The sequence below is a fragment of the Cucurbita maxima genome, unplaced genomic scaffold, assembly GCF_002738345.1.
Source record: "Cucurbita maxima cultivar Rimu unplaced genomic scaffold, Cmax_1.0 Cma_Scf00002, whole genome shotgun sequence".
Lineage (NCBI taxonomy): Eukaryota > Viridiplantae > Streptophyta > Magnoliopsida > Cucurbitales > Cucurbitaceae > Cucurbita > Cucurbita maxima.
In genome coordinates this window covers 6,521,581-6,533,912 of record NW_019272018.1, presented here as the reverse complement: position 1 = coordinate 6,533,912, position 12,332 = coordinate 6,521,581, and the positions used below count along the sequence as shown (strand labels likewise).

The following is a 12,332-nucleotide window of genomic DNA, read 5'->3' as shown; positions in this document are numbered from 1 at the left end:
GGGGGGGGGGGGGGGGGGGGGGGGGGGGGGGGGGGGGGGGGGGGGGGGGGGGGGGGGGGGGGGGGGGGGGGGGGGGGGGGGGGGGGGGGGGGGGGGGGGGGGGGGGGGGGGGGGGGGGGGGGGGGGGGGGGGGGGGGGGGGGGGGGAGGAAGAGGAGGTAGCTTGGACATTATCAAAATAGAGAGCCAACATTATCTAGCACAGTATCAATTTCAAACATGGACACACTTTGGGCACACGATGAAGTGTATGATACATCTTATTATTATTTTATAGTTTCTGACACATTGGAGATACGCTAAAATATGTGTCTCAAGAGGGCATGCTTAGGATATGCGAAAAACACATTTGTGTTGGGAATATAGAGGAAAATATTGAAGCATGACAGCTTAGACATCCAAAGTCAAGAAAGAACATTTACATCCAAGAGCTAAGACATAAATAACTTTTGGATTTGATGGGAAAGACAAAAAGAATTAGATAAAATCATAAACTTTTCAATTAATTCACTTGATAATGCTTATGACGAGGCACAACAAGGTATAAGAAATAAGAATGATGTTGTGGGTTTCTTTTTCTTCTTCTTCCTCTTTGAAATATTTTTGCAACTCTGAAGTCTGATGCTTCATAAAAGTATGGATGCATCTTCAGAGAAATGCAAATCAGCTACTTCATTAATATGTTGTCTGTCATTACGGAAAAAAAATTACATTTTCATTAAATCTTATAACCTATTAATATAAATGGTAATTTAACTAAAATAACTGTGGGGAATGTTAAAGCAATTTTAGGGAGCTTATGTTTGCAAAGAAATAGTAGAATTTCAAGGGGTGTTTCAAGAGAACAGGAAGAAGTATTTGAATGTGCAAAAACTTGGCTGTTCATAATGGATTTCTACAGATAAAGATTTTTGTAGTTATCCCTTTTCAGTTATTGCTTCGATTAGGAAGCTTTCTTGTACTTATAATATATGGGAGGACGGTGAATCTTTTTCAGGGATTTTGGGAGGTCTGATGCAAGTGTGGATGTACCCTTTGGAACTTTACTTAACTTGCTACCATAAAAAAAATATCTACATTATCATCTTTTAACCCTCCCGATAGTCTTTGAGATTATTCAGTCTTAAAATTTTATGTTTGAAGTACATAGAATTTAAATTATTCATATTGCTTTCCACCATTAAGAAAGATGCCAAGAGTGGCTTAACTTGAACAAGATTTCTTTGTTGTTTCACATTCCTATCGAGTTCAAAGATAAACAAGAAAACCCCAAGAAAAATGGAACAATCAGATCAGTAGCTGATGTGAATTGTGATCCTTCAAAACTCTATAGATCTATAGAGCAAATTATTTTGAGGTTTATTAAGAATTTGAAGATACAGTCAGAATATTCTGGTGTGACTAGACTTCCCATGTAGCACATAAGATATCACGATAAACTGAATATAAAAAGGATCAGAACAAAATGGGATCAAGATACTATAGATGGCTCATAGCAGAGCTGGAAAAATGCAAAACTTGGATTTTCAAATGAGTAAGCCAAAGCAAGGATCGACCATAGGTCCACTGCTACCCTGTTTCTCACATTCCAGTTTATAATTTAATGTTATGCCAAGGAATGGGAGTCACCTTTTGGGCTTCACCATCAAGCCAAGTGAAGGACAAACGTTTGTTTTTTAGTGCAACTGCAGCTGGAGATACCATTGGGCCTTCATCAGCTTCGTAAGCTTCACTATCAGTAGTTAAAGTTTCTTTAACCCTGCGTATTGTCTAACTTTTACACAATTACAACATTCCTAACAAGTAAAATAAATAGTTTGCATAGATATAAATTTGAGCTGGCTTATCACAACTTGATTTAAGTGTTTTTATAGTGTAACATCATCCTATGTGCACTTCACGTAGAGGTGTGGACAAAGAATTAGCTTCGGCCGGTACCACAAGACACTATAATCCCCACGAAATCATCAGGAGTAATTTAAGATATCATGTTCTCAACTAAGATTGCAACACCTATGATGCTATTATGAGAGAACATATTCATCAAGAAAAACCTAACACTACCTAACTTTTGAGAGAATCAATTATTCAATGATAAATAATGCTGTGCAACTTCAGAAATCTTCAAATTAAATATTGATAGTATTACTCAAAATTTATCTTAAATAATGAATATTTTTCTTGTTAGTACATACGTACAATATGTTTAGTGGCTAGTATATTTAAAAAAATTAGGATAATTTGTCTTTTAGTAACGAAATTTATCTTTCAACTTCTTAGGCAATAACGAGAACACCCCTAAAATCCCATGGTTAACATACAAATCTAATCAAATTGTAATTACAAATCCTTAAAACTAAATTATCATTTCAAATTTATATACTCCGTTTCAAATTTGATGAACGACAACCACTGCCACCACTGATGCAAGAAAACTAATCATAGGAAAAAAGCTTACTTCACGCATTTTGTTGAGTTCTGTACCCAGTCTTCCAGCTATAATAGCACAGTACCACGTCAATGTTTCAGATCCAGCACGAGAATAACCACGAGCATCGCATCCCAGCTCCATTGATGTCCGACTTCTTAATTGAGGAATTGCTTAAAAAGACAAGTAGAACAAGAATTGTAGTTTAAGAAAATGGATTACAGAAAAGTAAGCATAAAATAATTTAAGAGTAACATGTAAAAAAGCCTAAAAAAAACTAATGAACTTCCACAAATTATTATGCATGAAAAACTCTAAGAAATCATTGTGCTGTTGATTCAATAGAACAAATGAATTGACCTATTACCAAAAGGAGAATCTAAAGAAACTATGGTACCTTGTTGTTTATTCTGTTCAATAAGCTGTACAAATGAGGTACTGTTGATAGAGCCTGATGCAAGAAGTGCAGTAGTCAAATAATGCACGTAGCAAAGTATAAAGAGAATGCACACAAATGGTATAAGGCACGAAAAAAAAAAGAAGAAAAAAAGTCATATACCATGGTGCACAATAGGCTTCACCCCTGGATCTTTCAAGAATATCATAGCAGGTGCAAATTCCACCCCAAACCTAGGTTCAAACATAAATACGCCATCAAGTTCTGATGGAAACAAAACAGCAATTACAGGAAGAAGCTTTTAGTGGTAAAATTAAAACTAACCACAAATTTTAAGACATACCAGCAACCGAGTTTTACGTAGAAAGACGATACTAAATATAAACAGACTACAAGCAAATAGTGCACCACGCATCAAAGGAAAAGAGAGGACCATGCACTCACGCATCCAACCAGACAGATGAATCCTCTTCTCGCCAAAGCACAAATGCAAATGAAACTGAATCCCAGTAGTTCTTAGCAGTTTGACGTATGAATGGTACAGCACGTTCTCCAGTTTCTGAGAAAATAATAACTTTGACCTATTTTCCAGTAGAAAGATTGTACATTGATGTCAGCTAATTAGGAATCAATGCAACTTGAGGAAGCAGAGCTCAAATCAATACATTATCAACAATTACAAAGTTACATGTAATCGTACTTCTATAGTTCTTAAAATAAAGGAGAAGAGGGGGGAGGTAGAGAAAGGTAAGCAATAAATAATACCTTGTGGGGACTACTCTTTGCCAAAAAGTTTTGTCCCTGAGAGTGAAAACCATCCATACATCAATCTAATGTGAACAACTGGTGAAAGTACTACCATCAAATTAAAACTTGTGGATATAATCTGATGGTACCATCAAAGAAAATAATAATAAAAAAGCAGCAAACTAAAAATATTCTGGACCAAGATTGTAGAATAGGCGCAAAAACTGTAACACTGACATAGAACACCATGGCCACCCAATACATTTAACCATGGAAAAAGAAAAATAAATAAAACTATGAAATCCTGAATAGTGAGCATTACCAATGTGTCCTTTGAGTAGTAAAGAATTCGAGGTAGATGCAGTACAGTTGTTGCAACCCAATCTGTAATATCATCAGCAGAAAGCTCCCCATCGAACCTAGGAAGAAATATATTCAAATACTTCAAAAAGAGATTTGTAATAGAGAAACGAGGATTTGTATCTGCATGAAGTGTAAGGTATAAATTAAAATTACCCTTTTGCCAAAAAAAATGTACAAGGATTCATACTGATGTTAAGGATTACTGATGTAGCTTATGGTGGAGTAAAGTTAAATGCTTGCATTTGGACTTTTAACACTAAACATAATTACATGTCCCTCTTTGATTTGGCCAGCTGGAAGCTTATTCAACTCACCTAGCGCTCAAGGGTAATTCAAAGAAACCATAGCCTATTCTTTAGTATACTTGTTCGTTTTCCAGAAAGGAAGAGTTCCACAATTGATCTACAATCTAAGCTTGAAATTTGAACCCCATTGAAAACTCCATTACCTATTAATGCAATCAACTGATTTACAACCGAGAGGAAAGGCAACAAGTGATGGTAGTCCTGCATATTATAAAATGAAGAACATATGAAGTAGAGAAATACCCACAGAAAGAAAAAATCAAGACATATTGTACAGTTATAAATTATGAAAAGCAGTAAAAATTAGGCTATTTAAATTTAATGATAGACGTCTACATAGAAGAGCGTATTTAGAGTTAACGAGAGACATCTATAGAAGAGTGTTTCTTAGATCTCCTTTCTTTCATATATAACAATATGCCCCATTATTTTATTCCTATAATAAACCAATTCACAGGAAAGTAACTAAGAAAACAACACAGTTAATGAACAAATCAGAGTAAAATAACAAATAACCACGTAATACAGAATACATATGTAAATAAGATTCTAGTTGTTATTTAGTATCACATAATGAATCAAAATCGCGTAGATTTAATTCTTTGATTCTTATAGAATCCTGTGTAATGAAATAGAACAAATTGATGAGGTCCTTCAGAATAAGAACCAAATAAGAACTGTAACCATGGATAAACTCAGAACTTCACCATTCAATTTCGATATCTTTATACAAGCTTTTAAGCTTTGCATCTTTATAAGTTCACAAAGAACACAGCCAGAGATAGTCGCAGAGGGAAAAAAAGGCGTCCAATCAAGTTATTCTCTCCAATTCCTTTATAGAACTATGGACTTGGGAGACTGAAGCTGCGTTTGCCATTGATTTTGAAGATCATGAGAGTGATTATAAAAGACATTTAACCAATTTGTGTTTGGTAAAACTGATTATAAAATTACTGTTTCAATACGTTGAGTTGTAAACGACACTAAGTAACTTTTCAGTTTAGCTTTCTAACTAAGCATTTAATTCTCCCATAGCTCCACTTTGTTGAGACATGATTCACCATCGATCCTCATTTTTTTTTAAATTTAATTTGTTTCCTCTGTTATCTTATTTTAATTCCATTGAATTTATTTTTCTTACTTTTTTTAAATTTAAATTGAAGTGACATTTTTTCTTGTTTCTCTTATCAAAATAGAGAAAATCTAGACTAAACACAGTATTATAATTTAAATTATATGAAATTTAAATTAATTCTCATAAAAACTTTAAAATTAAATATCAAACTAGCAATATGCAATGCAGATTTTCGTTATTTATAGTCCAGCTGTAACAAAATAGTATTAACTTTCCAAACACATTAACCTATTCTTTCTTCTTTAAAGCTGAAACTTACCAAAAACTGATTTACTTTATATTACAGTGATTTTTATAAAAGCAGAACTGATAACAATTATTTTAGAAGCTACAACAATTCAAACTAAGCCTAAATATAAACTTACCGTTCCTAAAGAACGGTTGTCCAGTAGGCTTTTTCTCTGCAAAGTAAGCAGCAAGTTGAGCTTCACCAAGCTCCACTACTGCAGTATTAGCAACTCCATCCAGCAAAGTAACTGAGAATGAACATATATGAAAATATAACAAATTGTTACAGAAAAATATAAGTATATACTCAAAGTAATGGACCATTAATGCTAGTATGTTCAATCCACCAAGGAAGCAGGAGTGAAGGAAGAGGGAGGGAGATTTCTTAAGATTCATGCAACCTCGTCTGGAAGATAGCAGATGGTGGGAAGAATTTCAAACTGGTTTCTCCCCCCACCCAGAAGTCCTGCCAAAAATAGGAAATAATTCATCCCCAATGGAACATTTTACAAACTGGGAGAAGAGGAAAACCCAGCAATGTAGCTTTTCAAGGGTTTCTAGAACACCCTTTAAGCCAATTGCCAAAAAAAACCACTCGAAGGGGTGAGTCATACTTAGAATGACTCTGTGCCACAAAGTCCCGACCTCTTGCTAAATAGCCTCATTCCAAAGGCCATGAAACCACCTCCAAACCGATTAAGTGTGACCCCTCACCTCTCCTATAAAAAATTTAGACTTTTTCCAGATTTTTACTCATTGACATAGGGATTTTAAGAAGGGAAAGGTAATACACAAAAATTTCAATCAAGACAGCTAGGATAAGGGAAGTCTCCCTCCCTTGGAAAAGGAAGCCTTTTTTTCAAAAAGACAGACACTTCATAAACTTCTCCATGACCAAATTCCAAAATGAAACACACCTCAAATCATCACCTAAAGGAAGCCCAAGGTACAAGGCAAGAGATTCACCTCACAACCCACCCTAGACGAACAAGATGATTAGTAAAGTTGGAGTTTCATTGGGAGATACTGAGGTTTCAACACCTCCCTTGGCTGTTTGTAACTAGAGCTTGGGAGATTTTTGTAAAGCTGAAATTTCAAATTTTAACAATTGTCATCAATGAATTCATTGGGAAGCAGCATTGTCATCAATATCTCTCAATAAACTTAATAGAGAAGTCATAGAAAAGCCATTTGGGCCAAGGGAATTATCTCGATCAAACAAAAAATCTACTATCCTGATCTCCTCTAAGGTAAAAGGTGCTTCAAACATATTATTATTACTAACAATGATATGACACCAATCTAACTCCTTCAAAGGTTAATGCGGATGGGGGAGCTTACAAATCTGGAGAGAGAGTACGAGAGGGAGAGAGAGAGAGAAAATATGTTTTTTCAACAATTTCAGTCTCTTTGTCAATCACCTCATCAAAGGAAACCCTTCATAGGTGACTTTCTTGAGCTTGATACCCCCAAAATTAGTGTGATTCCAAACTCTCAAATGCTCTTTAAGGGACCTTAACTTCCTTATAAAGAAAAAATAATAATAAAATACCTTTCCACTTACCCATCACCCAGAATTCCACCACAAATTTAAAAGATGGATTGGAAAGCCACATATTTTTTAATCAAAATGCACTTGGGCCCCATTTGTGATGACCAGACTCAAAGGAAATGAGCCAATGGTCTGACAGACTTCTAGGGCCTAGAGACTGTTTAGAGCTAAGGAGTAAATCCAACCACCCGTTGGAAAAAAGGAACTCATCGAGTCTGCAACACACCATCTTATGCCTCAGGTTGGACCAAGTGAAAGTTCCATTACTAAAGGCAGATCAATGAGATTATAGTCCTCAAAGAATCTATTGAAACTTTCATGGACTTGGTGCCTCTGCCTCCACTCAAATTTTAAAGGAAACCTAGTATCAATGAAGCCACCAAGACTCCAACATTCAACACAAATACCAACGAGATTACAAAACTCATCCCAAAAAGCCTCTAATACCTTAATAAAGTCACCAACCGGACTCCAACATTCAACACAAATACCAACAAGATTACGAAACTCATCCCAAATAGCCTCTCTAGTACCTCAGGATGGACTTCTCTCCAAAAAGAGTTTCAAATTATGATCTTGTTATTGTGAGATGGTTTTGTGACTTCTTCGGCTTATGTTGGTTTTTTGTGTAAATTCACTTTTCTTGACATTTATTTAATGGTGTACATCAAAATAAGAAAACTTTTCTCCCCCCTCCCCAATGTAAAAATTTCTCATCCATTAAATATGGAATTCAGATGAAGTACGTACCAATTCTTTTCCAAACATCAGAAAATTGGGCGCAGAGTTTGCTTCCAAATGAATACAACTGAAAAAAAAAAATCAACAACAAGAAATTTAGATCCCAAGCTATTCTGTCACCACCACTATAATATATACTTGCTGGGAGCGAGGGAAAACAAAAGCCTAAAGGAGTTATCCAAGTTTTTAAAAGCTCCCAATTTGAAAAAATAATATTACAATACGTTGGCTGAGTGCACCATGTTAACTCTAATATTAGTAAGCCAGACCTTAAAATATATATATATATAAGCAATCATCCTATTCACCTAAAATAACTATACGACAGGTTGAGGAGAGGGAGAACAACACTGGAGAACCGGATAAAATTCAAGAGTGGAAAGAATGCAAGCAACCTAACTTGAATGCTTGCTTCAGAATAATACTCGTGTCAGTTCTAGATGAGTAATAAATAACGATAACTGGATATTTATAAATCAGTAACGTACAATAAAATAACAGTAAATTTAAATGTCTTCCTTCATATACATAATCCTGGCTAAAAGAAACTTCGAAAGATAAGCATACATTACGTAACTTTCTTTTCTTTTAATACTAACATAAAGCGTAATAATCTACATCCTTTAATAACCAAACAAAAAGCACATAGAATGAATCACTTGATCTTGTATGGAAAATATTGTGCAATTCGTTTATCTTAGAATCTCAAACTATAAGGGCTTCCTTGAAAAAAGGGTTGGCAACACATATGCACTGCAAAATTCTTAATTAAGAATTACCATAATTACTGATGCCTTATCATGATTAAATAAAGATCGAACATCATTGGATGTAATGAAATTAAGGTTGTGGTCTTCAGTATCTGCACCAGATAGGGGATAAATACATCAGCGTTTCACATAAAAAAAAATAATAAAAAAAACTTAATAGAAGCTGTAATGATTGTAAATGGAACTCACTTAAATCAACTTCATCTAACAATGGAAGACTTATTTCTGAAAACTTTTTTCCTGCATATTGCACTTTGACCTTTTCAAGAACACCCTGCATCCATTATGTTAATTGTTAAGTAAACTAATATAAAAATAATAATAACACAAATTATTTATCAACTACTCACCTGTTGTTCATCGATGCCAAAAAGATCATAATTACGTTTCCATAAATTATTTTTTAGCAATTCATAAGCATATTGAACCTGCAAATCAAGGCAAGGTTAAAAACTTACTGCGGACAACCCATGATAAGAAGACTAAAATAGTGAATTTTTCGCCATAAAATTATAATACGAAGTATATACATACGGTGCAACCTAATAATCTAGCTTTGGTGTCTGAGTCCACCTTCCAACTACATACATTAGCTAAATGTACTTGGAGAGGTACAGTGTTTCAAATGACATACAAAATTTTGAAGGTACAGTATTTCAAATAACATACAAAATTTTAATTTAAAATTCAATTTCATGCTTAATGGTTAGAATCACGAGCAGAGTTAATCAATTTATTTTATTTAGACATTTTTGTTATAAGAAGCAACTTGAATGAAAGAAAGAAAGAAAATGGAAGTAAAGATAAAGACATCCATCTAAGGAAGCTAGGGTGATTCCCGAAACAAACTCGAACAAATCAATACATGAAATGGATAATCATGACTAAGATTGAACAATGTTACTTATGACAGTTTAAAAACGATCTTTTCATTAACATGCATAATTTATGTCAAACCATCAATATTGAAGTTCAGAGAAAGAAGAAAAACAAAGTCAATAATCAATAACAATATATAGAGGATCAAACGGATTGAGACCCACTGCCTAATGAGGATCCTATACAGTTCAGCATAAATAGTTAGATAAAATGCACCTCATTTCCCCAACATTGGATGGAAATCTATATCATGCAGGAGGGAAAAAGTACAATGCAACATTAACAGCAAAAATCAAATGTAGGCAACGGGCATGCTTACCAACTGGAATATTTTAAAAGTTTGTATCATTTACATTTAAATCAGACAAAAATACTTAAAACAAGAAATCCCTCTCATCGTACTATGCAACAAAAGAAAGCTTAGACAATATTATTGAAAAGGTTTAAACTATAAATTCATGTACTTTTATAATGGTATCTGTTAAGTAAAATTTCATTTATGTTCCTCAACTTCAAATAAGCTAGTTTCCAGTTCTTGCAGTTTTGATGGAAGGTTAACATGACAACTCCAGTAGATAAAATTTGAATGAGTTGCCTGATTGACTGGATAACAAATTTTGATAAATGAACACAAACAAACAATTGGCCTTTAGTCTTAGTTCTAACCTGTTGTACTCAACTGCAAAATCCTACCACCAATCCCATCCAAAATCTAATTTAGCCCTAATTTTATTAAATCATTCCATAGCAATTTGTCCGACTAAATGTTATTATTCTTTCTCCTCACGCACCATTCAAAATTCTAGACGCGCAGGGACTAAAAGACAAAATGTTCAAAGTATACGACCAGCACTAAGGAGAAAAGTAATGACAGAAGATCCAACTCAAGTATTCCTAATAATAAGACTCTAATATATGTACCACAAAAGATGACCAAAATGGGATCACTATCAGGATTTCACTAAGTTTAAATTTTGGATGATTTGACAAGAAGGATGCGACTTCTGGAGAACAAATTAAAAACGACTGACCTTTATAAAATCGACAGCCTTGGGAACTTCAAGTCCTGGATCCCTGAAATAGGAAAAAAATCCAGAGATACTAAAAAAATGTGGCATCAATATAATTTCTCACCAGATGATCCTCAATCAGGTTTGAGATTCGTAACGATTAGTGAAACACAATTTAGCTTACTAATTTCAAAATCGAACATAATGTATAATGGCACGACAATACCAATAAAGAAAAACTGTTGAAAAATTACCACTTGACTGAGAGCTTTTCGTATGCTTCTTTCACTTCATCAACGGGACTAAACCTCTTAATTCCCAAAACTAAAACATAAGAACATACAATAATGACCAAATAATTCCAGGAAAAAAAACGAAATTTACTTCGTATATTAATCGTTAAAGAAGTTTTTACAGTGAATTTCTTTCTGATGTCTCACCGTCGTAATGTGAGGTAGGAAAGGAGGTAGGAATAACAACAAGCTGATAAAACACGGCTACGGAAAAGAGAATCAACGGCACGGAGTAGGCTTTGATTGTCGAGGCCATTGAGAACGCCGGCACCGCCGGTTTTGATGTATGCTTGTTATTCGTTTACGAAACTTGACCAGCAACCTCGACACAACGAAGAAGTTAATAAAATTACAGGCAGAAGGATTCCGTGGCCGGAAAACAGTGCAAGCGAAGCGGTCACAACGATCGGAAGCTCAGTTTTGTATGTCCAACGCGGGAGCAGGGAAAACGATGATCCGTTCCTGCGCGAAATTGCAACTTGCAATGAGATTTCAGTCCGGAAATCCCGATGATGAACTGGGCTGAGCCGGCCCAATAACTTTTGGAAATTTTCGCAGCTGTCCTTCCACTCGAATTACCAAAAATATTTATAACCTTCCAAAGATTTTTAAACCTGTACAGCTAAGGTGGAACCAAATATCATACACATCCAATGTCATATTAAAAGAATTTAATTAATAAATTTACATTTTACAATTTTGTTTATTATTAATAGGAAGTTCACATTTGCTCTTATTTTTAAACCTACATATAAAAAATATATATATATATAAATTTTATCATTCAAAGCTTTAAAACAAAACAACGATAAAATATTCAATTGTCAAACATAAATAAAATCAAATAAAATATTAAAATGATGTCATAATTGATGTCTTGTCTTTAGGTTATATATAAGTAGACCATTGTTTCTCTATATATTTGGGATAATTTTAATTTTTTTTTCTTTTTTTAATTTTTAAGTTAATTAGAGTGGGTAACATCAAATATTATATTTATATTTATCTTTTTTTTATTGTAATTTGTAAAGTGAGGGTTTTTTTAATAAAATGTTGAATATATTCTATTGTGTAGTGTAACTCCTCGATCTAAATTATTGGGTTATTGGTTGACAGTGGGGCAACAATTTGTATGCCACCTGGTTTGAAGACCAAGTCAACCCACGACACGTCAGACTTTGGTTTGCTTCCAATAAAATCTCGTGCAAATTTTTAAAAAATAGGCGACAATGATATTAAAAATATAAAATAAACGACGAGACTATTTTAATGCGACGTCGTACGACTGGATAGGATGGAGTATAAATATTATATTAAGATATTGGTCAAATTTTGAAAGATATGATCCGATGCTGAGAGTGAGATTCATAACAAATCCATAATTCTCACAGACCAATCATTTGCATCCACTTGTCATTTCCCGTAAATAAGCAGGAGTGGGACCCGCTTACAACGTGGTGACGTGGCTGGTAAGAGCCGACGAGT

The 12,332-nt window shown here is 34.4% G+C and overlaps 1 protein-coding gene and 1 long non-coding RNA gene across 3 annotated transcripts in view; both read right to left on the bottom strand.

Moving 5' to 3' along the window:
- The window catches only part of LOC111470896 (dnaJ homolog subfamily C member 16), a 13,659-nt gene extending 2,264 nt beyond the window's left edge, over positions 1-11,395 (bottom strand). Inside the window, exons 1-16 of one of the 2 annotated variants that reach the window (XM_023116566.1) lie at positions 10,995-11,395; positions 10,809-10,878; positions 10,576-10,618; positions 9,016-9,093; positions 8,855-8,939; positions 8,675-8,757; positions 7,905-7,962; positions 5,740-5,850; positions 4,383-4,440; positions 3,894-3,990; positions 3,590-3,625; positions 3,269-3,405; positions 2,987-3,057; positions 2,825-2,878; positions 2,458-2,600; positions 1,629-1,769 (exon numbers count right to left, since the gene is read on the bottom strand). In XM_023116566.1, the coding sequence (XP_022972334.1) occupies positions 1,629-1,769; positions 2,458-2,600; positions 2,825-2,878; positions 2,987-3,057; positions 3,269-3,405; positions 3,590-3,625; positions 3,894-3,990; positions 4,383-4,440; positions 5,740-5,850; positions 7,905-7,962; positions 8,675-8,757; positions 8,855-8,939; positions 9,016-9,093; positions 10,576-10,618; positions 10,809-10,878; positions 10,995-11,103 (1,374 nt within the window). In that variant the 5' untranslated portion in view covers positions 11,104-11,395. The remainder of the gene's footprint in view (positions 1-1,628; positions 1,770-2,457; positions 2,601-2,824; positions 2,879-2,986; positions 3,058-3,268; positions 3,406-3,589; positions 3,626-3,893; positions 3,991-4,382; positions 4,441-5,739; positions 5,851-7,904; positions 7,963-8,674; positions 8,758-8,854; positions 8,940-9,015; positions 9,094-10,575; positions 10,619-10,808; positions 10,879-10,994) is intronic. The other variant, XM_023116559.1, reaches the window with a different exon arrangement.
- Positions 373-1,616, bottom strand: LOC111471638. Its single transcript, XR_002715226.1, has 2 exons — positions 1,208-1,616; positions 373-1,104 (listed from the first exon to the last, which is right to left on the bottom strand). It is a non-coding gene; the product is annotated as an uncharacterized LOC111471638 (long non-coding RNA).
- Positions 11,396-12,332: the final 937 nt, after the last annotated feature.